Source organism: Rhinoraja longicauda, chromosome 30 (genome assembly GCF_053455715.1).
Source record: "Rhinoraja longicauda isolate Sanriku21f chromosome 30, sRhiLon1.1, whole genome shotgun sequence".
NCBI lineage: Eukaryota > Metazoa > Chordata > Chondrichthyes > Rajiformes > Arhynchobatidae > Rhinoraja > Rhinoraja longicauda.
In genome coordinates, this window is record NC_135982.1 from 11,552,459 (window position 1) to 11,579,844 (window position 27,386).

General features: G+C 45.7%; 1 protein-coding gene across 6 annotated transcripts in view; it reads right to left on the reverse strand.

Moving 5' to 3' along the window:
- The window catches only part of LOC144608138 (rap1 GTPase-activating protein 1-like), a 396,852-nt gene that overhangs the window by 235,615 nt on the left and 133,851 nt on the right, over nt 1–27,386 (reverse strand). For 4 of the 6 annotated variants that reach the window (XM_078425536.1, XM_078425532.1, XM_078425542.1 and 1 more), the window contains exon 2: nt 19,838–19,873. The exons of 1 other annotated variant lie outside the window; for it this stretch is intronic. Coding sequence is in view for 1 of the 5 variants with exons in the window: in XM_078425530.1 (XP_078281656.1) it covers nt 19,838–19,873 (36 nt within the window). In the remaining 4 variants the exon portion in view is untranslated. Of the gene's footprint in view, nt 1–19,837; nt 19,874–22,223; nt 22,244–27,386 lie in introns of those variants that run through there. One more of the 6 variants, XM_078425537.1, reaches the window with a different exon arrangement.

Below are 27,386 nucleotides of genomic sequence, written 5' to 3' on the forward strand. Positions count from 1 at the left end.
CAGTAGTCCATTACTTTATCTGTGCAGAGCCTGCAGCCTCTGGAAATACAATCCACTTCCAGCAAAGGAATGGCACAGAGCGCTGATGCACGACTGTATGTGAAGCTTGACCACAGCTAATTTCAATACAACGCAAGGCAATTCAAGCAGAACTTCACTTTATAAAAGAGTCTTTATCCCTTGGGGTACGAGCAGGAGGATCCGAATGCACAAACTTTTATGTCATATGTTTAGTTTTCTCTATATTTGCTTACGTGAAGATTTAATTTCACACATTATAATCCTGCAGTCTTGTTCGTTCTAGTCAGGCATCCGTGTTATTCTCCTCATGTACTAACATTAATCCAGAGAGTGATCATCGAGCTAATTCCCTCATCTGGCTTCAGTCCACGTACGCGATCTGCTCAGATATGCCAATCGGTTTTATGAATTAAATGCCCTTGGTGCAGACCAGCACAGCAGAGATGCAATCATCGGGGAAACAGGGGCTCAACTGGGAAAGTTGAACCATGCAGTCAAGCGATGGTCAAACGCATTCTCTGACTTTCAATCGCATTTGCATCCCCGAGTGCAAGGAATGGCCACGGATGTCATTAACTCAGAAAGGTGCAGAGGAGATTCATCGGGATGGTACTTTGACTTGCGGGCTCGAGCTATAGGGAGAGGTTTAGGTTTATTACCGTCATGTCTATCGAGGTACAGTGAAAAATATTTGTTTTGCATGCTATACAAACAGATGGATATGCTGTACAATAACTGTTATGCAGCTCTGGTAATGATTACACGCCAATGTCAAACTCAAGTACAATAGGTCGGGCAAAGGGGGAGATACAGACTGCAGAATATAGTTGTCGAGGCTGGATAGTCAGAGGGCATTTTCTATGGTGCGTCAGAGGCTGAGGAGTGACCTGATTGAGGTGTATGAGTTCATGAGGGCCATAGGTAAAGAGAACGCTCAGAGTCTTATTCCTCACCCACAACTACCCACAACTACCCTCACCACTCACCACCCCCCCCCCCCACCCCCCCACCCCCCCCCCCCCAATTAGGTAGAGGACCCCAAAAACTAGACAACATAGGTTTGCGAGAGGGGAAAGATTTAGGAGAGACCTCGGGGATAACTTTTCTCCTCACACAGTGGGTAGCCCATATCTGGAATGATTTGCCAGAGGAAACTGTAGAAGCATATACAACTCCGACTTTTAAAAAGGATTTGGACAGAAATATGGATAGGAAGGGTTCAGAGGGATTATGGGCCAAATGCAGGCAAATTGAATAGCCCAATATGCCATCTGAGTCAGCATGGACAAGATGGGCTGAAGGATCTGTTTTTTGCACTGACTATGAACTGGAAAGTACAAATACTGTTGCTGCCAAAAAGCAGATCAATTGCTGGATAGAGTGGATGTGGAGAGGATCCATTGTGAGAGTCTAGGACCAGAGGTCATAGCGTCAGAATTAAAGGATGTTCCTTTAGGAAGGAGATGAGGAGGAATTTCTTTAGTCAGAGGGCAGTGAATCAGTAGAATTCATTGCCACAGACGGCTGTGGAGGCCAAGTCAATGGATATATTGGCAGAGATTGATAGATTCTTGATCAGTACGGATGTTAGGAGTTTTGGGGAGAAGGCAGGAGAATGGGGTTAGGAAGGAAAGATAGATCAGCCATGATTGAATGGCGGAGTTGACGATGGTCAAGTGGCCTAATTCTGCTCACTTATGAACATATGAACTATCGTGTGTTGAATGACTCGGGTTCTGATACCTAAACACCTTTCTACAGGTACAGATAGTTCTGTTTTGAGTGTCCACAACATGAATTGGATATAACTTGATCGATGAAATTAGGGAACACTATTTGCATAAAGCAGGGCGGATTGGTCGTAAAGCAACTTCAATCGAGAATTAGCGAACCACTGAAGAGTTGCTTTGGGAGTTGGTAGGCAAAAAGAAAAAAAGCTGTCGTGGAGAAAAAAATGTTTCCATGTAGCCTCCCGGCAGTAATCAGACACCATGTCTCTTAAGAACATGGGTGTCACTTTTCACTGAGAGAGGCCACTGAACTTGACATGCAAGCACTTGAGCAGATACAAATTATTCCATTAAACGGTGTACCAGACAGCCTTTAGTATTTTTTGCTTGCAGTATCAAAAATAAACAGTCATTAAAAACATCCTTCATTTTTGGAAGTTCTGTGGAAAAATAGCTTAATTGAAACTTTCTAGCTCCTAACCCCCTTTTTACCATTGACACAATCATTCATGAAACTTGATTTTCAATAACATCAGGTTTCTTTGGGGACACACCTGTTGTGTTATTGCAGAACTAGCAGTGCAAATGTGGAGTACAAGGAAACACTCTTCATACTGATGGTACTGGATTGCTGGAGATCAAGTCCGAGCTGAGCAGGTTAGTCTCATCTCGGCCAATGACCCCAGTTGGCAGAGTATAAGTGAGTGTACCACCGACAAATTGCACAACGACTGCTCGGCTCAACTCTTCGTGCACATCCCAAACACGTACCTCTACCGCCAAGGGCAAGACCAGTAGATGCATGCAATTACCCAAAGTGCAGGTCATGCAGAAAGTCTCAGAACATCCCGAATTGGAAACATATCGTTGTTCCTTTATTGTCATTGGATTAAAATCCTGCTACTCCCTTCACTGCAGAACCAAGGAAGCCCCTTCCACATATGACCTACTGTATTTCCAGAAGATGATTCAAGACCGTCCTTGAATTAGAGATAAGCCACAAAATGTTACCCTCACCATCCCTCAAGAATCAACTCCAACCCCAGTTTCTTTTCAGTTGAGATATTATGCTCCCTGCAAGAACCTCAGTTTTCCATCTGCTTCAGAGTCAGTTTGTTTCACTAAAGAGCTGCCTCTGCATAACCCTCATTAAAAACACTACTCACCGAAAACCAGGACACAAAACATTGGCAACATGAACAGGAGATAAAGGCAGAGTCATTCAGCACAGAGACAGGCCATTCGGCCCAACTCATCCACTCTGACCAAGATGTCTCATCCAAGTTAATCCCATGCCTCTTAATCCCATATCCCTCTAAACCTCTCCTATCCATGAGAATGTCCAAATGTCTGTTAATTGGTATTGTACCTGCTTGTTTTAAATGCTTACCATTCTCTCTGTGAAAAGGTTGCTCCTCAGGTTCCTATTAAATGTTTGGCCTCACACCTTAAACCTATGCCTTCTAGTTCTCAATTCCCATACCCTGGCAAAAAGACTATGTGCATTCACTCCGTCTATCCCACCTGTACAAGATCATCCCACAGCCTCCAAGAAATTAAATCCTAACCTGCCCCAAGTCCTGGCAACATCCTGGTAAATCTTCTCTGTCCTCTTTCCAGCCTCATGGTATCTTTCCTAAAGCAGGGGTGACGAAATCTGAACAGAGGACTGCATTGAAACAGAGTCATGGAAGACAGCATTGAAGACAGCATGGGAATGGCCTCTACAGCACAGGGTATTCAGGGTTGCTGTTAACCATAATGGAAAGTGTATCAAGGATCAGGTCTGCTTGAGAGAAGTACCGGTGAATCATCATGGGTCTAATGGCAGACAATCCACTTTAAGCTCTCTTATACCTGCTCTCTCTCGCACTCTCCATTAGATTTTAATCACCGTCTTGCATCGATGAAGAAGGCATTTCATCGGTCTTGGCTTCACGTTAATGCAGAGGAGAAATGTAATGGGATTTTCGTGAAGAAAACAAAGATAAATAAACCATCACACTGCATTAAAAACTCATTTGAGTCAGACAAAATGAGAAGCAGGTCTCATCAGTCATCACTAAGCCCACCGATTACTGCCCAGTACTCGCGTTTCAATTCACATCCAGCTCTCTCCTGAAAGCATCAAATACTCCAGTATTCTGGGGGCGGGGAAATCTGACATTCATGGCCGGTGTTGAATATATCCAACGTTAATGTTCACTGGTTGCACACAGCTTTGGTTAAATTGATGCCAGTGGACCCGAGGTACAGTGGTGTCAATAACTAGAATGGCACAGTGGGTGAATCCACTCATAACCACAACTGCGAGGAAATCTAAGAATGAGAAGTAGCACCGAGGTCAAGGATCAAGCTTGACATTTTTGTTTTGTTTACAAATGCAGCATGGAAACAGGCCCTTCGTCCCACAAGGTCCACGCTGACCATTAATCATCTGTTCACACCAGTTCTATGTTATCCCATTTTCTCAACCATTCCCTGCAATATTAGAGCCCGTTTTAAATGTGCAGAGGCCAATTATTATAGAACCTTTGGAGTGTGGGAGGAAACCGGAGCACCCGGACAACACCCACACGGTCAGAGGGAGAACGCTCAAACATCTCAGTCAGCACCCAAGGCCAGGATCGAACCCAGGTCTCTGGCGCCATGACGTAGCAACTCTACCAGCTGCGCCACCCAAATGATTGAATGGTGGAAAAGCCTCAAGAAACCGAATGTCCTCTGTCATCCCCAAAAATATAGAGCAGAGAACACAAGTACAGTGGCAGAGGAGAGTCCAAGACCAACCCAGCCTGATCCTGCTGACTAATTTGCATTCGCTAATTAAACAGACGTAGAATATTTTGGAAGATATTTTCTTTCCTTACCAACTTAAATGATTTTTTTTTTTTTGCAGTAATATGTTTTTTCTATTCGGCGCATCGAATGTATTTATGGCACTGTTATTGTGTTACTGCTGACATGCTTCTGCATTCAGCTTCAGGCTGAATCAAACACCATTAAAAATACAATGAAGTGGAAAAAGAGACCAAGTCAGTCCAATGAAAAATTCACCGTAGACCAATAAACTGTGTGTTATGAAGCTTAAAAACATTTCATTAACATGAGGCAGATGGTTAGAAATTGACGTAAAAATTAAGTTTTGTTTACGATATTCTGGCCTTTACTGTAAGCATACACGCATGAAAATGTATCAAAGTTAACATCTTAATGGTCGCAGTAAAGTGGAGACACAAGGAACCGCAGATGTTGAAATCATAAGCAAAACACAAAGTGCTGGAGGAACTCAACGGGTCAAGCAGCATCTATGGAAGGAAGTGGGCAGGTGATGTTTGTGTTGGCAATTTTTTTCCAGAGTGATTTGAGTCGGGGAACAAAGGCTGGTAAAGAGAGAAAGAGGCGGGACCAAGCCTGGCAAGTGATAGGTGGATACAGATGAGGGGGGGTGAATGGCACATGGGTGGAGTAAATTACAAAGGGCTAAAGGTGTAAAGGAGACAAAGGAGACATCAGGTAAGGAAAGAGGAGGAGGAGTGAAATGTAAAGCCAGAGGGATGGGACTGTGTGGAAGGAGAGAGAGGGGTGACTCGGAGATGGGTGATGTGCGCACTGTGGACTTCAGTGGGTCAGAACTGGTCATAACATTGTCCCCTCCCTGACTCTCATCACTGGTGCTCCTCAGAGTGTGTGGTCAGTCCCTATGACACGTAGAGTCATAGAGCAATACAGCATGGAAACAGGTCCTTGGACATATCTCATCCATGCCGACCAAGATGCCTCATTTAAGCAAGTCCTATTTGCCCGCGTTTGGCCCATATCCCTCCAAATCCATATATTCCCAAACCCTGATTAAATCCATATCCATATAGCTGTCCAAGACTCTTTTAAGTGATGTTGTAGTAGCTGCCTCAAATGTCTCCTCTGACAGCTCATTCCATACACCCAGTGCAAATGTTGCCCTCAGAGTCCTGCTAAAACTTTCCCCTCTCACCGTAAACCTATGCCCTCTAGTTCTTAATTCCTCTACCCTGGGATAAAGACGCTGAGCATTCACCCTATCTTTTCCCCTCATGATTTTATATATCTATGTAAGATCGCCCCTCAGCCTCCTGCACTCCAAGGAATAATAACTTTGTCTGCCCAACCTCTCTCTATAAACCCATGCCCTCGAGTCCTGGCAACATCCTCGTAAATCATCTCTGCATTCTTTCCTGCTCTCCAATATCCTTCCTATGGCAAGGTGACCAAATCCGAACACAATACTCCAAATGTGCCCTTACAAATGTCTTGTACAAATGTAACATAATATCCCAAGTGTTACTGTCGTATTGTACACGATCTTCTACGCATCGTAGGCGGTACAGTGGCTCAGCGGTAGAGTTGCTGCCTTACAGGGTTTTCTCTGAGGCCTCCGGTTTTCTCCCACACTCCAAAGACGTACAGGTTTGTAAGTTATTTGGCTTCGGTAAAAATTCTAAATCATCCCTAGAGTGTTGGATAGGTGCTAGTGTACGGTGATTGCCGGTCGGTGGGCCGAAGGGCCTGTTTCCGCACTGTATTTTTAATCTCTAAACTAAACTAGTGTCAGGCACAACATTCAACACCACAGTACGTGTCCTGCATCCTCTGCCTTAAACGCTCAGAAGCGCAAATTGCTTAAAATGAAAATCACAATTGTCTCACTATTCTTTAAATCCTCTACGTTCAATTTTCACATATTCGTCCAAGATTAGATCAGGAATACAGGAAGCTAATGCACTGTGTGATCCAGTTTCCAGATGTATGTGCCTTGACCTTTTGTTCTTGTGAACTGACTGGTCGATCTTCATGGGGCAATCTCTTTACCCCGGTAACTAGTCTCATCGTGAAATCTTTGGTGTCTTCGCTAGATTCAAAAACTATGCTTTTTTAAAAAAAAGTTAAGCCATTCTTCAGTTTAATACGTTATTTAATACCAAGTCATTATATCCCAGATGAACGTTATGGCCATTTGTCGGGTAATTTCCATTTATCTGCCATTTGGGAATGGTAAACTTAATCAAGAATTATCATCTGTCCAGGAAAGCTTCAATGATATCTGTACACTTCTCTTTATTTTGAGAAATTATTTTAAATGAAGGATGCATCATTAGATACCTCCTCCATCGTTTTAGAAAACAACACAATCCAAATTTCACAGCCCTCTTGATATTAGAAACAATGAGGCTTTTTATTTTACAATAGAAAGTTAATTGTCAGTGATTTAAACAATTATCATTCCTTGGGGTTTTGATGATAAACATAAGCTATCACACTTCTTCCCTCAAGTATTGATTCAATTGCACCAAAACCCATCCAGTATTCCAAACCTTGAGCACTGAAAATTCAAGATTTAGTCTTTAGACTCTCGAGATATAACGTGGAAATTGACCCTTCGGCCCACTGTGTCCGCGCCGACCAGCGATCACCCCGTTTGCTCGCACTATCCTACGCACCAGGGATCATTTACAATTTCCAGAAGTTAATTAACCTGTAGACCTCCACGTCTTTGGACTGTGGGAGGAATCCAGAGCACCTGGAGAAAACCCACGTGATCACAGGGAGAATGTACAAACCCCATACAGAGAGCACCTCTAGTCAGGATGGAACCCAGGTCTCTGGTGCTTTAAGGCAGCAACTCTACCGCCACGCTACTGTGACACCCACATGTATAAGATCATGTGTAACTAAGACAGTAATACTTGGGACATGATGTTACAGTTGTACAAGACATTAGTGAGGGTGCATTTGGAATACTGTGTTCAGTTTTGGTCACCCTGCCCCAGGAAGGATGTCATTAAGCAAGAATGAGTACAGAGATGGTTTACAAGGAGGTTGTCAGGATTCGAGGGCCTGAGCTTATAGAGAGAGGTTGGGTCAAGGGAGAATGTACATACAGCGCCCATTGACAGGATCGACCCCGGGTCTCTGGTGCTGTAAGGCAGCAACTCTACAGTGTCTATACCAATCAGTTAGATACTTGGTTGTGTCCCTGAAGATGAAAGGGAATGTTAAAACACAAACGATGAGCAGATTGCTTATCTGTACCACCTGCCAAAGGCAAGGCAATGTTTGTGTAGATTATTTGATTTGTATAAATGATGTACTGCCTACCGTACATGCAGGAAAACCAATAAAATCAGCATCATCATTTACAATGCAGCTATCTAAATGCTTGGCTACCTTTAAAGTGACCTGGCAGACTGACAACTTAATGGCAGATGGCCCGTAACAGCTTCAGCGGTCCCTGCACCCGGCAGATGAGCCTTCTTACGTGTTTACTTTTGATAAGGTGCCATGCAGAAGGTTTTGCACAAATTAAGGGCATCTTGTTATTGTGGCAACATTGGTACAAATGTAGAGGGGTGGTCAAAAACAAAAAGGGGAAAGGGGACGTACAACGAGATCTGGGTGTCCTAGTGCATCAGTCACTGAAAGGAAGCATGCAGGTACAGCAGGCAGAGAAGAAAGCCAATGGAATGTTGGCCTTCATAACAAGAGGAGTTGAGTATAGGAGCAAAGAGGTCCTTCTACAGTTGTACAGGGCCCTAGTGAGACCGCACCTGGAGTACTGTGTGCAGTTTTGGTCTCCAAATTTGAGGAAGGATATTCTTGCTATTGAGAGCGTGCAGCGTAGGTTTACTAGGTTAATTCCCGGAATGGCGGGACTGTCATATTTTGAAAGACTGGAGTAACTAGGCTTGTATACACTGGAATTTAGAAGGATGAGAGGAGATCTTATCGAAACGTATAAGATTATTAAGGGTTTGGACACGTGTTGGCAGGAAACATGTTCCCAATGTTGGGGGAGTTCAGAACAAGGGGCCACAATTTAAGAATAAGGGGTAGGCCATTTAGAACTGAGATGAGGAAAAACTTTTTCAGTCAGAGAGTTGTGAATCTGTGGAATTCTCTGCCTCAGAAGGCAGTGGAGGCCAATTCTCTGAATGCATTCAAGAGAGAGCTGGATAGAGCTCTTAAGGATAGCGGAGTCATGGGGTATGGGGAGAAGGCAGGAACGGGGTACTGATTGAGAATGATCAGCCATGATCACATTGAATGGCGGTGCTGGCTCGAAGGGCCGAATGGCCTCCTCCTGCACCTACTGTCTATTGTCTATTGAAGCAAAATACAGCACATGCCGGAAACCTGAAAAACAGAATGCCGCAAAAGCTCAGCGGGTCGGGCAGCATCTGTGGAGGGAGAAACAGATGGTGAACGGTTAGTGTGGAAGGTGCATCGGAAGAAGGGTCTCAACCCAAAACATCACTTAGCCACATTCTCCAGAGATGCTGCCTGACCTCCAGCACGTTGTGTCCTTTTGGTGAAAGGTTGCTGACTTGTAACTTTATCTCTTTTGGATCCTCCGCAGTAGAAATTGAAGGATTTGTTTTTCTTTGGATTGGTGATCTGCTGTGAACTGGGGAGCAGAGAGATCACCACTGCCCCCTCAGTTTTTTAGTATCTATACCAATCAGTTAGATAAAAAAACATGTGCTGGAAGATAACGCTTTGACTTCAGTGCAATGGGCATGGTTTGCCCCAACAGTTTGACTGTTGCTGCTGTAAATGGGTGAGCACTTCATCACTCTACAGGTGCCACAGCATAATGAAGTGGCTAATACTAAAAACACTCAGCAGGTCAGGCAGCACCTGCACAGATAGAAGCTGCTCGAGTCAATATTTCAGACTGAAAACCCTTTGTCAGAACTTCTACTGCTGACTGCCCAGTGAAATATCACCTTTTCCTTTTCTCCAGAAATGCTGCCTGAGCCGATGAGTTCCTTGGATAACATGGATAGTTAACGTTTTGGGTCGGGACCCTTCTACAAACGATTGTGGGGGGGCGGAGGGAGGTTGGTGAGAATGCTGGAAGAGAGGAGGGGCAGGACAAAGCCTGACAACAGTCTGAAGAAGGATCTTGATCCGAAACGTCACCCATTCCTTCTCTCCAGAGATGCTCTCCCTAAAGTGGGACAGGCCGCTGAGTTAAGGGCCAGTCCCACTTTAGGCGATTTTAAAGCGACTGCCGGCGACTAGGCTGTCGCCGACAGTTCGCCGGGGTGTCGCGGGCATGATCGTGAGGAGTCTTCCAAGAATCGTAGTGGATCTCAGCGCGTCGCTGAGAAATCATCCGGAGTGAAATTTCTCGGCAACAGCTGGCTTGTCGCCAGGTATCGTTGCTTATTGCGGGCGCTGTCGCATGCTGTCCCCAGGTTTGCTCGGTTCTCTCAGATGCATTTAGAAGCAAATAATATTAAAATAAGTAAAGTCATTTCAAAATACCATAAAATGCTTGTGTTTAACCAATTTATTTACCGTCAGGACATTTGACAGGTAGATTGGAGGCGACAGTTTAACGGTCAGGTAAGCGTGGGAATTTCGCAATGTTTATGGCCATCAGCCATTACATTTAAAGTGGGCTCCCAACCCAGATATGCAACCCAGAAACCAGATATGCACCCGTACATTTTGAAAGAATACCCACACACTTTTCACAAAAATCCACTTTAAAAAAAAAATTTTAATACGGCTATTAGTAAACTGGAAGAAAATCCAGTTTATGCCTTGTTATAGTGAAGCTTGGTTTCTAAGTAACCCATACAAGATGTTATAGTTCAAAACTCTCAAGTATTTACCGACTTGTCAGTGATTTCAGCGAAAATTAGGACGCCGGAGAAGCATTGACAGCGTGGGAATTTTGCGATGTTTTCGAAGACGCTGTTATCGCGACCTGACTCGGCTTGTCGTGGTCATTGTCGTCGGGTAAAAGTAAAGTTTGGCGATCTGCTACGACTTTGACAGTCGCCGGCAGTCGCCTTTATATCGCCTAAAGCGGGACAGGCCCTTTACTCTAGCATTTTGTGTCAATATTGACAACTGTTAGGTGGACACAGGCAAGTTGGGGGGGGGGGGGGGGGGATGAGTTGTTAGGCAGATGGTTTGACAAGTTAGAGAGATGAAAAGACAAAAGGTGTGTGGTAAGCATAGAAGAGGTGTGAATTGTGAAGCCAGAGGAATGAAGACCCACAGGGGAGAGTGGGTGTGAGTCCAGGTGGGGCGCACACAAGAGGGGGTAAGAAAAAAAAAAGGTGGAGTGGGGGTTGTTTGTAGCTTAGTGACCTAAAATTGGAGCCTGTTTAAATTAAAGCTGTTCACCTCTTATCAAGAAGTCGTTCATGCTCCCCCCCCCAATCCTTGGAGACATGGAAAACATTTCAAAGATCAACGTGTGGGAAGGAACTACAGATGCTGTTTATACCGAAGATAAACACAAAATGCTGGAGTAACTCAGCGGGTCAGCAGCATCTCTGGAGATAAGGAATAGGTGATGTTTCGGGTTGCAACCCTTCTTCAGACTTATCAGAATTATCCTGGCGTTTCCATATCTCCAGGGATTGGCGGGAAACATGGACAACTGCTTGATAAGAAGAGTGAGTCTGAAGAAGGGTTTCCGACCCGAACGGTCACCTATTCCTTTTTTCCAGAGATGCTGCCTGACCCGCTGAGTTACTGCAGCATTTTGTTTCAAAGAGGAATGATCTTTGGGTCATCAGCAGATGGCAGTGTGTGTGTGAATAAAAGAAGCAGGCAGTGTAGCTGAGAGCTTGGACCACTGCAGAGAAGGCTGCTCAAGTGACATCTGCTGGATAATAATGGATGCTTCCACACAACATGCCAGCCGCAGGCAGGGTGAAGGCAGAGAGCGATTAGAGCATTGCTTCCCTCTGGTGGCAACCATTGAGAATGACACAAAGTTCCCAATGCAAGCCATTCATTCCCCCAGTCCCTTCCTTGTAAGGTCCAAGCTCTGTAAATAACCGCGGCAACACAATTCTTGATCACAGGTAGACTCAAAGTGCTGGAGTAACTCAACGGTTCAGGCACCATCTCTGGAGAAAAAGAAATAGGTTGTTCAGACTCATTTCTTATCATGCAGTTGTCCATGTTCTCCCCAATCCCGAGAGACATGGAAAAAAACGGATAATTCGGACAAGGCTGAAGAAGGGAGCCAACCCAAAATGTCACCTATTCTTTTTCCCACAGAGATACTGCCTGACCCACTTACTCCAGCTCTTTGTGGCTATCTTCGGTATAAACCAGCACGTGCAGTTCTTTCCACTGTTCTGCCCACAGCCACAAAGCACGGCACAGCACATCACTGGCAACTGTCTCCCGGCCATTCAGGACATTTTATACCGGCGGTGCCTGCGGAAGGCATGCAGCATCATCAAGGACCACAGCCACCCAGCACGCAGGCTGGTCTCCTTGTTACCGTCAGGCAGACGATACAGGAGTATGACTGCGCTTACCACCAGACTTAAGAACAGTTTCTACCATCAGGCCATCAGGCTTCTGAACTCATAAACACATTTCACATCATATATGTTGATTATTTTTAATATTGTCTTTTTACCTTACTAATGTCATTTTTATCTTATTTATCCTTGGAATATTACTGCTGAGGTGACCCATTGTCTTGTCAAATACATTTCATTGTATCATTGACCCAGTGCCAATATGACAAATAAAATTGTTACTATTATTATTATTTCCTACACATTCTTTCTCACGGGTACTCTTTATTCTGAAGGGGTAGAGTCAGCGAAATCTGGGCTAAAACCACCATTGAATCTTCAACAGTTTAAAAGCAGACACAAGAAACTGCAGGCGCTGGAATAGATCAAAACACAAAGTGCTGGAGTAACTCAGCGGGTCAGGCAGCATCTGCGGAGGGAATGGTACAGATGACATTTTGGGGTCGAGCCGCTTCTTCAGAACCACTGTCTGTCCATTTTCCTCCACAGATGCTGTCTGACCCATTGCCTTCAACCAACACCTTGTGCTTTAGTTTAAAGACAGTCCTGGTTGACCTCCCAAAGACCCGCTGTGACCAACATTAGTGAAGAACTGTTAAATCATCTCCAATACTACACCCGAATCATCATTCCACTGCTGGTTACCACGTGCACACAGGGCTTCGAGCTATTTGTACATTCAAAACCTTCTGTACTGTTCTCAGACGTTTAATCGAACAATTACACAACCTGTGCGATTCAGAGTGCATTGTGCTCCGTCTTAACAAAGTGTTTGCACAGTTCGATTCACTGATTCATGGAATCACAAAACTATGAAGCAGTAAGCATAGCACATAAAACCCTTCTTGTCCAGCTGGGCTCTCTGCACAAGCACAGCAACACTATTCTCCACAGCCTTTCCCATTCCTTTTCAAGTATTGATCCAGTTTCTTTTTCTTAACGATTAAACCATTTCCACCAAATGAAGGGTGGCACGGTGGCATAGCGGTAGAGCTACTGCCTTCCAGTGCCAAAGACCCGGGGTCGATCCTGACTACGTATAGAGTTTGCACGTTCTCCCTGTGACCTGCGTGGGTTTTCTCCGAGATCTTTGGTTTCCTCCCACACTCCAAAGATGTACAGGTTTGTAGGTTAATTGGCTTGGTATAAAATGTTAACAAATTGTCTCTAGTGCGTGTAGGTGTAGCGTTAATGTGCAGGGATCGCTGGTCGGTGTGGACTCGAATGGCCTACTCCTGCACCTATTGTCTATTGTCTATTGACTCAGTGGGCGGAGGGGCCTGTTCTGCGCTGTATCTCTAAACTAATCTAGAATGGAATGAAAAAAACAACAGATACTGAAAATCTGAAATAAAAACAAAATGCTGAAAACATCCAGCAGGTCAAATAACATGTGTGGAAAGAGAAACAATATATGTTTTCAATCCAAGACCTTTTGTTAGATATGGGTCTTCAAGCTGAAACGCTTCTCTCTACAGAAGCTACCTGACCTGATGAATATTTGTAGTGTTTTCTGCTTTTATTATAGTACATTCTGGATGTTGCATCTATGATTAGATAGTTAAGACACCAACTGCTTTATCATTAGTGTTAAACTGCAGTGAATAAAAATAGCTCAGTTAAATGTCAATAAATTGAACGTATTTTTGAGCAATTAGCTCAGATTATTGTGGATAAACTGAATGGTTTCATCTTAAAAAGAGCTAAAGTGCTGGAATAACTCAGCAGGTCAGGCATCATCTCTGGAGAACATCGATAGGCAATGTTTTGGGTCAGTATCCTTCTCCAGACCCATCGCCTATCCATGTTTTCCAAAGATCTGCGGAATTACTCCAATAGTTTGTCTCTTTTTTTTTGGTAAACCAGCACCTGCAGTTTCTTGTGGCTTCATCTTAAATCTCTACGTTTGTGATATTTTACTCAAATGTCTCAATCAAATCTGCCATTTTAAAATTGGCATGAAGTGTCAATATTTACAATTCTATCTCCAGCCCTTCCCCGTGTTAGGACCTCAAACCAAATTCCCAGAACTTAAGAGATTGACTGAAGGCAAATTGACCCACATTGGAAAAGTGCCTCAGGATTCAGCAAGGCAGTAACGGAGAGCATTTCAGAAATCAGGTTGGGACCCTAGGCTGAATGATTGGTGACCCAGTAGGTGACACTATTGGATAGAGTGATGGGGATGGCATTTGACATCTTGCATTTGCAGGCTGAGGTATTGGGTAGAGATGTACCACCATACAAAACATTGGGAAATGTCAATCCAAAAGAAATATATACATACAAAAACAAGTATCAAAGCGAAATGTTTACATTCATATCCAAGGTGCACTCAAGTCCCTTTGGCACCCAACGCTCCCGGAGGGCAGCCAAGATGCCAATGGGCCAGGGCTACGCCTCCTACAGGGACACCCGGGCATGGACGCAAGATTGATCTTGGCAGTACCGCGTACAGTTATGGTGGCCACACCACAGAAAGGATGTGGTAGCAATAGAAAGTGTGCAGAAGAGGCTCAGCAGAACGTTGAAACAAGGAACTAAAGGTGGTGGTTTACAAAAGAATGACTGGAGTCGACCCAATCAATGGGTCAGGTAGAATCTCTGGAGAACATGGATTGGTGACATTTTGGGTTGGTAACCTTCACCAGGATATTGCCTGGACTGAAGGGCATTACATGAAAGGGGAGATTGGATAGATTGGCTTCAAGTTGGAGGCTCAGGGGAGACCTTATGGATTTTTATAAAATGACAAGTGGCACACATATAATAGATAGTCAGAATCTTTTTTCCCCTCGGGGTAAGGGAATTTAGAGAGCACAGATTTCAGGCAAGAGGGGAGACATTTAAAGGAGATCCAAGGGGTAAGTTCTTCCACACAGAGAGCAGTTACTGTATGAAGTAGTAGAGGAAGTAGTAAAATCAGATACAATTACAACTTCTAAAAGGTGCAATGTTGGGGGAGTCCAGAACCAGGGGCCACAGTCTTAGAATAAAGGGGAGGCCATTTAAAACTGAGGTGAGAAGGAACCTTTTCACCCAGAGAGTTGTGAATTTGTGGAATTCTCTGCCGCAGAGGGCAGTGGAGGCCAAATCACGGGATGAATTTAAGAGAGAGGTAGATAGAGCTCTGGGGGCTAGTGGAATCAAGGGATATGGGGAGAAGTTGGGCACAGGTTACTGATTGTGGATGATCAGCCATGATCACAATGAATGGTGGTGCTGGCTCGAAGTGCCGAATGGCCTCCTCCTGTACCTATTTTCTATGTTTCTATGTTTCCATGTGTTAAAAACAAGAATTTGGATAGGAAAGGCGAAGATAGATCAATGCTGGGCAAACGGAATTAGTGCGGATGGATTTCACGGTCGACATGGAGAAGCTGAGCCAATTCCTGTGCTGTACGGTCTATAATCCTATGAACATTAGGAAACCAGTAACTATTAGAACGACTGGTAACACCAGTCATTACATAATCCTTGAGAGCTGGGTGTGGTGACAATGTGGTTAACTTAATTTTCTCAGCTGGGGTAATTAAAATTAAGTAACTCAATAATGTGGGATTTAAAAGAAAATACTACTTAGCAGTGGTAACTATGGTACCTCACTGCTCCAGCTCCAGGCATCTATGAATCGCTCCAAACAAATCCCCAGGCAGCATGGTGGTGCAGAGGTAGAGTTACTGCCTTACAGCGCCAGAGACCCGGGGTCGATCCTGACTATGGGTGATGTCCGTACTGAGTTTGTGCGTTATCCCCGTGACCGTGTGGGTTTTCCCCCGGGTGTTCTGGTTTCCTCCCACACTATTTGTATGTTAATTGGCTTTGGTGAAAATTGTAAATTGCCCCTAGTGTATAGGATAGTGCTCGTGCACATGGACCAGCATGGACTTGTTGGGCTGAATGTTTCCACATTGTATCTCTAAACTAAACAACAACAAAAAAATCACAAATCAAACAATTCCATGTGATTCAGAGAAGGAATTCCCTCAATGTTAGCACCAAAGATACTAGAGGAACAAGATGGACCACTCCGTTGAAATCGCCGTTGAATCCGTTGAAACTCTATCGCAGCGGTAGAGTTGCTGCTTTACAGCAAATGCAGCGCTGGAGACTCAGGTTCGATCCTGACTACGGGTGCTGCACTGTAAGGAGTTTGTACGTTCTCCCCGTGACCTGCGTGGGTTTTCTCCGAGATCTTCGGTTTCCTCCCACACTCCAAAGACGTACAGGTATGTAGGTTAATTGGCTGGGTAAATGTAAAACATTGTCACTAGTGGGTGTAGGATAGTGTTAATGTACGGGGATCACTGGGCGGCACGGACTTGGTGGGCCGAAAAGGCCTGTTTCCGGCTGTATATATATGATATTATAAGTGTAGTATGCAAAGGCGCCATTTTAGTAGGCAAAACCCGCCATCCGCTATGCCTCTCGCGGTGTAATCAGTGTTTTGGGGGAACAGTGTGTGTGTTGATACCATTAAAATGCAGAATATATCTCATCTATCAATTCGCAGATTTTTGTTACTTTTTCTTTTTAAATGTTTCTGCAAGTTTCTGCCTACTAAAATGGCGCCATGACGTACTACTGTTTTTAGGGTGGAGAGGTCTATCTTGCTCCTCTAGTATCTTTGGTTAGCACATCCATCATCAGATTGCAGACAATCCTACTTCCCTCTCAAAGGCCATTCGGAAACAGACACTCTGCTTCAATGATCACATTCCAGGAAAAATACAAACATAATTCCACAAAGGTTGGTGAACCTGACCGAGATCCTCCCGACGAGGCCACCTTTCCAAGACTGCTGAAGGAATATGGGGCCTCATAGGGACAGAAGTCCCAGGAAAATGCTCCCAAGAAAACACAGACTCTGTAAAATGGTGCCCCCTGATGTTTATTGCATTGCTCTGGAAACCTTCTTAGAATCTGTCCGAAATCATTGTGACTGAGAAAGAAAAATCTTAAATAATAGTTAGGGCAAAGAAAGGGTGGCACAGTGGTGCAGCAGTAGAGTTACAGCACCAGAGACTCGGGTTTGATCCGGACTATGGGTGCTATCTGTACGGAGTTTGCACGTTCTCCCCATGACCATGTGGGTCTTCTCCAAGTGCTCTGGATTCGTTTCACACTCCAAAGACATTCAGGTTTGTAGGTTAATAGGCTTCCAATTGTAAATTGTCCCTAGTGTGTAGAATAGTACTAGTGTACGGGGTGATCGCAGGTCGACGTGGACTTGGTGGGCCGTTTCCACGCTGTACCTCTAAAGCCTAAAGAGGGAGAATAGGAAAATGTTGTAAAGTTCCTGACCACAATGACTTGAGACTGTCATCCTCACAATTGGTGTGGTCACTCAGGAATTCACTGACTGATACTGGATCATAGATCCCTAGAGCTGCAGCTATGGGATACCCTAGTCCTCTGTACCCCAGGCTGAGAGAAGAGGAAGAAACTGTGGCACCCTTCAGGTTCTCATTTAAACTTCAGGCAATCACCGTTAAAAATTGGGAAACTGGCACTGAGTCAGGCAGAGGAGTGCTGTTTACAAAGGCAATCGTTTACAGAAGGGCACCACCTTCTCTGGCAAACTGTTGACTTAGCAAACAACAAGCGACAAGTGGACTTTTGGAAATCTCCAGAACTATCCAACAGCCTCTCGCGTGCTAAAATGACGCCCAAAATAATTTGTTATCGTACTCTCATCGGCACTGTACCATATGCAAAAAGAAAAGCAAATAATGGGCCAGATGATCCATTGTGCATAATGTTGAAAAGTAACTATTGAGGGAGAACTCTCCACCTTCCTTCAAATAGCTTGATCCAAAATGGCGGCGCTGCCATAGCAGCTGCGGCTTACCTGCGGTCCATTTGTCTTTGTGTTTTTGTTGTTTTTTTGTCTTAATTGTAGTTGTGATGTCGTGTTTTTGTGTTTGTGTACTGTGTGTGTATGTGGGGGGGAGGGGGGGAACTGTAAAATTGTAAATATGTGTCCCTTCCGAACGGAGACCCGACCTTTGTTTTCTGGGTGTTGTCTCCGTTCCTGCTGCGGCTTACCATCGGCCCAACTCCTGGAGCTGGCGGCCTCCAGGGCTCCGGTTCGCAGAGCCCGCGGATCGGACTTACCATCAGCGGAGCCGGCCGTCTTCGGAGGCTGCGGGAGCGGCTGCGACTCGCCTTAGGCTTGGGCTGCGTGGATGCCGACATCGGGAGCTCCGGCAGCGGCAGCGTGCTCGCCCGCCCCGGATCGCGGGGCTTGGGCCGCGGACATTTCACCGTCTGGCGCGGCCTAAAATATGCCGCGGGATTTTTCTCTGCTGGGCGGGGGCTTCAATGTCGGGAGCCACGACCGCCCCGACGTGCAGCAACAGCGGCAGCAGCAGCGTGTTCGCCCGCCCCGGATCGGACTTATCATCGGCAGAGCCGGCCGTCTTCGGAGGCTGCGGGAGCGGCTGCGGGAGCGGCTGCGACTCGCCTTAGGCTCGGGCCGCTGCGGACCGTCCGGCGCGGCCTCCAACCACAACAACCTGGCCGCGGGAGAAGACGGCAGGAGAAGGGAAAGACATTGTGGCCTTCCATCACAGTGAGGAGAGGACTGGCGGAGACTCACTGTGATGGATGTTTTTTTTGATGGATGTTTCTTTTTTTGTGTGTTTTGTGGTTGTGTAATTTTAATGCCTATTTAATGCTTTTATTGTTGGACTGTGGGTGACTGAATTTCGTCCAATATTGGATGACAAATAAAGCTATCTTGAATCTTGAATCTTGAATCTTGAAATAGATTCATGGAACATTTTGAATGCAAATGATGATCAATGTGACGATGTATAAACAAAGAGCTGCAGATGCTGGTTTATTGCACAAAAGGACACAAAGTGCTGGAGTAACTCAGCAGGTCAGGCAGCATCTTTGGAAAACATGGATAGGTGGCCTTTCAGGTCGAAACCCTACTTCAGTCGATGGGTCAAATGGCCTGATTCTACTCCTATGTCTGAGGAAGGGGCTCAACCCGCAACACCATCTGTCTATGTTATCCAGAGATGCTGCCTGACCTGCTGAGTTACTCCAGCACTTTGGGTCCATCAATGGGATGATAATTGATTGTAGAGTCATCCGGCACGGAAACAGGCCATTCAGACCAACTCCGACATGCTGACTAAGATGCCCCATCTGTGCTAGTCCCTTGGTCCACGCCTGGTTCATATCCCTCCAAATCTTTAACAAATTGATACAAAACAATGACAATTTCAGCAGTAATACAGATGCCTCTGCGCTTGGCTATCCGGCATATGCAGTTCGTTTAGGAGTTGATACAGCCTGTCCAGGCAATTGATACACTCTTAATAGTGGTGACTGGAATCCCATAGCAAGCAAGTCCTTTCAGCATCCATGCACTAATCCTCATGCTACAAATCCCTAACAAGATAACAATCATAATTTAAAGACAATTACTTTATATTGATAGCAACAATGCTCTTAAAATAATACAGCAACATTACTGCAGTGCTATTTTCAATGGTCTTACATTGCTTCACAGAGGATTTCGTCTTTTGGTAATATTAAATACAAGCAGATTACACACAGTCAGATCTTGTCAACAATTTCAATCCGTTAATCCTCTTCTGCCATCCTCCTGTAATGTCCCCACGACATTAAGTATTTTTCATCCACATTATGAATGAAAATAGCAGCACACAATCCAGCAACCCGGCAGCAAAGCATCTCTGCACAAATTAGATAAAACCGTTGACTTACTGTGCACTTCTCAAGCGAATGAAAGACTTGTCTATCCTAAAACAGAAGAAATAACAAAGAATTATGGCACTGAGATTTTTTATTTTCATCCAACCGTTTTCTAATCTTCAATTCAGAAATTGTTAATGCACAAATCTGTGGTTATTTGCACACATTTAACTTGGCAGTGGCTAAATGTATTCAAGAGAGGGCTAGATATGGCTCTTAGGGCTAACGGAATCAAGGGATAGGGGGAGAAAGCATGAACGGGGTACTGATTTTGGATGATCAGACATGATCTTATTGAATGGTAGTGCTGGCTCGAAGGGCCGAATGGCTTACTCCTGCACCTATTTTCTATGTTTCTATGTTTCTAAATGGCTTGGAATGAGAGGGTGGTGAGGATTTTATTGCCATAGACGGCTGTGGAGGCCAAGACAATGATTATTTTTAAAGCCTTTTACTTTAAACCTACGCCAATCAATAGATTCTTGATTAGAAAGGTCGTCAAAGGTTATGGGGAGAAAGCAGGTGAATGGGGTTCATGTGGAAAATAATGGATCAGCCAAGTTCAAATGGTGGCGTAAACTCGAAGGGCCGAATGGCACATTTGTGCTTCTATGTCTTACAGTCTTGTAGGAGGATCAGTTTTAACTTTAACTAAAATAACACAAGTCAAGAGAGAGAGTCAAGAGTGTTTTATTGTCATACGTACTGAAACCAAACAACAAAACCTTTACTTGCAGCAGCACAACAGGTTTGTAAACACAGTACTCAATAGGTAACATAATAAACAAACAGAAAAAGTCCAATAAATTAAAAAAACAACACAGTGCAAAAAACAAAACAAAACCTGAAGTCCAAGTGTAATCCAGGCAGTTTGTAGTTCATTGCATTGAATATGATGCAAAGTTAGACTAATCTCCTGTGGTTGCACATGATGCATGTCGTTCCATTCCCATCTGCCTTATCCAAATGCATCTTAAATGACACTATTATATCTGCCTCCACCACTACCAATGGCAGCATGTTTCAGGCACTTACCACTCTGCAAAAAAAAAATCCTCTCCTTTAAACTTCTCTCCTCCGATCCTAAAGCTGTACCCTTTGTAATTGACCGTCCCACCCTGGGAAAAAAAGTTCTGACCGTCTACCCTATCTATGACTCCACACAGCGGGTGGAGAGTACATGGAACGAGCTGTCAGAGGAAGTGTTAGAGGTGGGTCTAATTACGACATGGAACAGGTACATGGATAGGAGAGATCTGGAGAGGCCAGGAGCAGACCAGGAGAGGCTAGGAGCAGACAAATGGGACTAGATTAGTTAGGCAACTTGGTTGGCACAAATGAGTTGGGCTGAAGGGCCATTTTTCATACTGTATGGCACGAAAACCTAATTGGTGCTTCACACCACAATGAAGTTGCACATTAGAAAACCCATGGGGAGAACGTACAAACTCCGTACAAAGAACCCCCTTAGTCAGGATCGAACCCTGGTCTCTGGTGCTGCAAGCACTGTAAGGCAGCGACTCTACCGCTGAGCCACTGTGCCGCCTAACCGGGAGCTCTGCTGAACGCACCATTGTGCCACACATCATGTGTATTTTGACCGTACATACTGGAGCATCCAACTTATTTTCCAGCAACAGTCCCTCTGTGAGACTAATTCTCACTTGACATCACTGCGAGAAACCTTGCTCCACTCTTCCCTTCAGCGTTACACGCCGCTCTGTCCATCCATAGCGGTCAATATCATCACCATCATCACAAACGAGTAAGCCCTCGTTGTAACAGGAATAGTGTCCGTTATTGCCATTGTCTGCGATAACAGTGTAATATATGGCACTTCACGTGTAGATACCCAGCAATAAGATTTAGACTGAGCAAGAACTGTACTGACACAGGTGCACTTTTTCTGATGAACCATTAAACCAAAGCCTTCCTACCTATGCTGACAACGAAGCTCCAAGGCCCCAATACAACAGTACATGCGGTGGTAGCAGCAGAGGCGGCCAAGGAAGTTGTGTGTGGGCCAGTGTTGGCCAGTGTTGGCAGGCACAGATAAGGCAGTGACCAGGGGTGGGGTGCGGTGGGCAGCAAGTGGCCAGGCAGGCAGAGCGAGCCAGGGGTGGCGTAGGCAGCCCTGTCCGCTAGAACCAAAATCCATTATAAAGAGGTCCGTTAAAACAAGGCTTGACTGTACTTTTGTTCAGAGGCAGTACCTGCCCATAGAACCAGCCCTCCAATTAATGGTCCAAGGACATCAAATCAAATAAACTAGGCAAGAAAAAAAAGAGATATTTTCATCATTTTAAAGAATATCATAAGACTTAAAGGCCGAGAGGTTTCATCTACTGCACTCGACATTAGAGCCACATCAAGTGTTGGATTAATTCACATTCAGTACCTTAGGAAGGCATTTCTGGTCTTTGATCTAGGTTTGGAAACAGCACATTAGGTGGATGAATAGTTATTCCTTGTGCAATGAGTTTTTGGATCTTGCTAAATCCTGGCTGCAAGCTCACTGATCGAAGAGGGGATTTGAAAATCAGGAAACCTCATCGCCACCTGCGCTGGATCACAATTGGAAATAATTCAAGCTCGAGACAAGAAAACAAGCACCAGCCCAAAACAGAACACAAAACTTCATTTTGAGGTAATTACAATTGGTCAACAGGGCAAGTGCAAACTACTTGACAGGGGAAGGTCAAAGGAGTCCCACAGGAGTTACTGTGGAAGGCCAGCTTCTTAATCAATCACACAACAGGTAAAGGCAGACAGTGCATTCAATTAACTTGAGCTGAATAATTACCCAATTCACTGTTATCCCTTGATTGGGAACCTTCGTGGAACCTGCACTTTCACAAAACAGGAACAAGGCTTTTGAGCTTTCCTTAAGTTAACAACCAGAGTTTAAAACCCAATTAAAATAACCACAATTTGAAAAATCACAAGTTGATTGCTGTGGCTGAGAATTAGCAGACACTTCCTTTCCTACTTTGAATTCAACTACGCAAACATGAATTGTCAAGTGATGAGATCATAAGGCCACCAATGTGTTAAGATAACACCCCCATGCTAGGTCCTGTCGACGAACAGGACTGCCTGCAAATCTACATTGTTTAACTAAATTCACACTAAACTCTGAATTCAACTATACAAACATGAATTATCAAGTGATAAGATTGGAAGACGAGCAATGTGTTCAGAAAACACCCTCGTGCTTGGTCCTGTCTAAGAATTGGACTGCCTGCAAATTTATGTTGTTTAACAAATTTGAAAGTCTATTCACAAACGCTATGCCTCCTCCGAGGTGTTAGAGTTGTTCAGGCACCTGCAGATTACAATGAAAACATAAACTGTGAAAACTGTTGCTTTACTTACAAGCAATGCTATACCATGTGTTAATCTGCAAAACACTAAATTTTTGTTTACTGGCAAAGAGTTATCTCTCGTTAGATTGTAACAGTGCCTCATTTTGCTCTGCAGTGTCTTCCAGTTCTCTACACTCAAGCTCATTTTAATCACTCCAGATTTACATCCTTCAGTTAGAAGTAGAGGTGCCCTCACTTGCCAGGCGTTTATATCAAGAAGAGCCCTTCACACCCCCAGATACCTCTGCCTCCTCCTCAGAACTCACCTCCATGACCAGACCTGCTGCCTATATCTCCTCCTATTGCTCAGGATCAACTATTCTTTGCTTGGCAGTACTCATTAGATCAAGGAGCAGAATTAAGCCCATCATTTGGCCCATCAAGTTTACTCCGACATTCAATCATGGCTGATCCATCTTTCCCTCTCAACCCCATTCTCCTGCCTTCTCCCCATAACCCCTGACACCCGTGTTAATCAAATAATTTCTAATACTCCTGCAAGGCAGCTTGGGATTTTTAAAGTAATATATGAGTGGAAGTAGGAAAATAACTGCAGATGCTGGTACAAATCGAAGATATCACAAAATGCTGGAGTACCTCAGCGGGTCAGGCAACATCTCAGGAGAGAAGGAATGGGTGACGTTTCGGGTCGAGACACTTCTTCAGTCTGAAGAAGGGTCTCGACCCGAAACGTCACCCATTCCTTCTCTCCTGAGATGTTGCCTGACCCGCTGAGTTACTCCAGCATTTTGTGATACCTATGAATAGAAGTATATAAAAAGTTATATATATGGAATGGGCTTCCGGTGGAAGTGGTAGAGGCTGGCTCGATTTTATTATTTAAGAGTAAATTGGATAGGTATATGGATAGGAGGGGATTGGAGGGTTATGGTCTGAGTGCAGGTAGATGAGACTAGGTCAGGGAGAATGGTCGGCGTGGACTGGTAGGGCCGGACAGGCCTGTTTCCATGCTGTAGTTGTTATATGTTATATATGTTATATATATATAAATGTTGTAGTTGTCATGTTGACAGAAGAATAATGGCTTTTACTAGCAGAAAAATTAATATTCAATCTCAAAGCTTATGGAAGCTTATCCTTCAAGATAAACTCCAAGCTTTTCCTGTCAAGGGGTGAGTCGAGTGCTTAATTGGCATATTTACTGGTGATGGGATAATGAAATTCTAACTTACTGCAGCTTTAAAGGCTCATTAAAGCAACAACACACAAAACAAATGTATTGTAGCGACCATAGAGAATGGTCCAGGTCGTCGAACCCTCGGATTGGCCAGCGAGGTCACGTGTGAACGCGACCATGGGGATTGGTCCAGGGAGCGACATCGCTGATTGGCCAGCGTGGTCATGTGCGCTTTTGGCGCCCGAAATAAGCAGTTCGGTGAAGTCTTCGAAGAAGACAGTAAGTTTTTGATGGTTGTCCTTTATCTTGTTGTTTAACTCTGTATTCGAATATTGCGGCTGCAATAAACTTCTTCTACAACCAACAAGTTTCCGGACTCGCCATATTGGTGACCCCGACGTGATCTGAACGATCACCGACTATGCAGGAACCCGACGCCTCGTTGTCGATGGCCGCGCCGGGCACACCGGAGTTAAGCGCGGCAAGCATTCACCTTCCGTTGTTTTTGACGCACGCACCGGAATCTTGGTTTATCCACACCGAAGCTCAATTTCATATAAAGAAGATATCGGATGACTCCACGATGTACTACTACCTCGTCAGCGCTCTATCGTCGGAGACGACCACGCGCGTAATGCGTTTCATCGTTAATCCACCTGCGGAAAGCAAGTACGAGGCCATGAAGAAAGTGTTACTGCGAATCTTCGGGTTTAATAAGCATGGTGGTGCTGCAAGACTTCTGCACCTACCGGATCTTGGAGACCGACTGCCTTCCGTCCTCATGGCCGAAATGATGATGCTAGCCGGTGAGCATACGGATTGCCCTATGTTCGAACAGGCATTCCGCGAGAAGCTTCCTGAGGATGTCCGACTGCTGCTCACGGATTGTTCTTTTAAGGACCCCGAAGCATATGCAGCGAAAGCGGACGCGCTCATAGCGGCGAAAAACAAGGCAAGCGGGTCGATCAACAAGCTCTCGACATCAGTGACCACGCCACAGCGACGTCAAGATGGCGCCGCGTCTCCCGCCAATTCTCCGAAAGCCCGCCAAAAAGATCCGCACAAGCGCGGCTGGTGCTATTATCACCTACGATGGGGTAGCGAATCCCGCAACTGCCGCTCGCCTTGTACCTTCGCGGGAAATGCCTCGGCCGATCGTACATAGGGGCAGTTACGATTGGCCAGAACCGGCGCCTCTATGTCCATGATCGATTCACGGACACAGAATTTTTGGTGGACACGGGAGCCATCGTCAGTATAGTGCCGCCGACCGACCTCGAAACCAGATCGGGTAAGACAGGTCCCACCCTCATCGCGGTTAATGGCAGCCCAATTCGCACTTTCGGTATACGGAAGATGTCCCTTGTGTTAGGCCTCCGCACGTACGAATGGCCATTCATCATAGCCGACGTCAGACAAGCGATCCTGGGCGCAGATTTTCTCTGGGCTTTTTCACTGGTCCCTGATGTCCGCGGTAACGACCTCCGACCCTCCGCCGGAGATGAGCACGTCGCTCCGACAATCGCCTCCCCGCCCAGCCCTACTGTCCAGGCCGTCGTCGCGGCCCCTGACTCGTATGCTGAGATCCTGGCGGAGTTTCCAGAGCTGCTCATTCAACGTTTTGACATGCTTTCGGCCAAGCACGGCGTGGTCCATCACATCCGCACCGAAGGCCCTCCCGTTTTCGCTCGGGCCAGGAGACTACCGCCAGACAAACTGGTGGTGGCACGGGCGGAGTTCAGGAAGATGGAGGAAATGGGAATTGTCCGTCAGTCTGACAGCCCTTGGGCCTCGCCGTTACATATGGTCTCCAAGGCATCTGGGGGGTGGAGACCATGTGGCGATTATCGGCGTCTCAATGCTGTCACCACGGCTGATCGCTACCCCATACCGCACCTACAGGACTTTTCGTCTGGGCTGGAAGGAGCGGTGGTGTTCTCCAAAATCGATTTGGTGCGAGGATACCACCAGATCCCAGTGCGACCGGAGGACATACAGAAAACTGCAACGATCACTCCGTTCGGGTTGTTTGAATGGTTGCGTATGCCTTTCGGTTTAAAGAACGCGGCACAGGCTTTCCAACGACTGATGGACCGCGTGGGCCGGGGTTTACCCTTTTTGTTTATTTATTTAGACGACATCCTGGTCGCCAGCCCCTCAGTGCAAGAACACCAGGCCCATTTGTGGACCGTGTTCCAGCGGCTCCAAGACCACGGGCTCATTATCCAACCCTCCAAGTGTCAATTCGGCCTCCCTGCTCTTGATCTTCTAGGGCACAGAATTACCCCTCCCGGCGCCTCCCCTTTGCCCGAGAAGGTGGAGGCTATCCGGGCATTTCCCAGGCCCACCACAGTATAAGGGCTACAGGAGTTCGTAGGCATGGTTAATTTCTACCATAGGTTCGTTCCGGCAGCTGCGCGAGTCATGCGCCCGCTCTTCCAGTGCCTTGCGGGAAAACCGGTAGAGTTGATATGGTCCCCGGCCGCAGAGTCGGCTTTTACAGCAGCTAAGGCAGCCTTGGCAGACGCCACCATGTTGGTCCACCCGAGCCCCTCCGCCCCCACGGCCCTGACGGTTGACGCCTCTGACGTGGCGGTGGGCGGGGTTCTGGAGCAGCAGGTCGGTGGCCGTTGGCAGCCTTTAGCATTTTTCAGCCGGCAACTAAATTCGGCCGAGCTGAAGTATAGCGCATTTGACCGAGAGCTTCTGGCTCTCTATTTAGCTGTTCGTCATTTCAGGTACTTCCTTGAGGGCCGCCCATTTGTGGCCTTTACGGACCACAAACCGTTAACATTTGCTTTTGTTAAATTGTCTGACCCATGGTCGGCCCGCCAGCAGCGGCACCTGACTGCTATCTCCGAATTCACCACCGATGTCCGTCATGTCGCGGGTAAGCTTAATGCCGTTGCTGACGCCCTGTCTAGACCTGCTTTTCCCCCTATTTCGGCGGTGGACTGCGAAGTGGATCCCCAGGAGCTTGCGGAGGCACAGCTTCTAGCAGATACCGTTTCGACATACCAGTCCACCACTTCGGGATTGAAGTTGGCCCAGGTAGCTT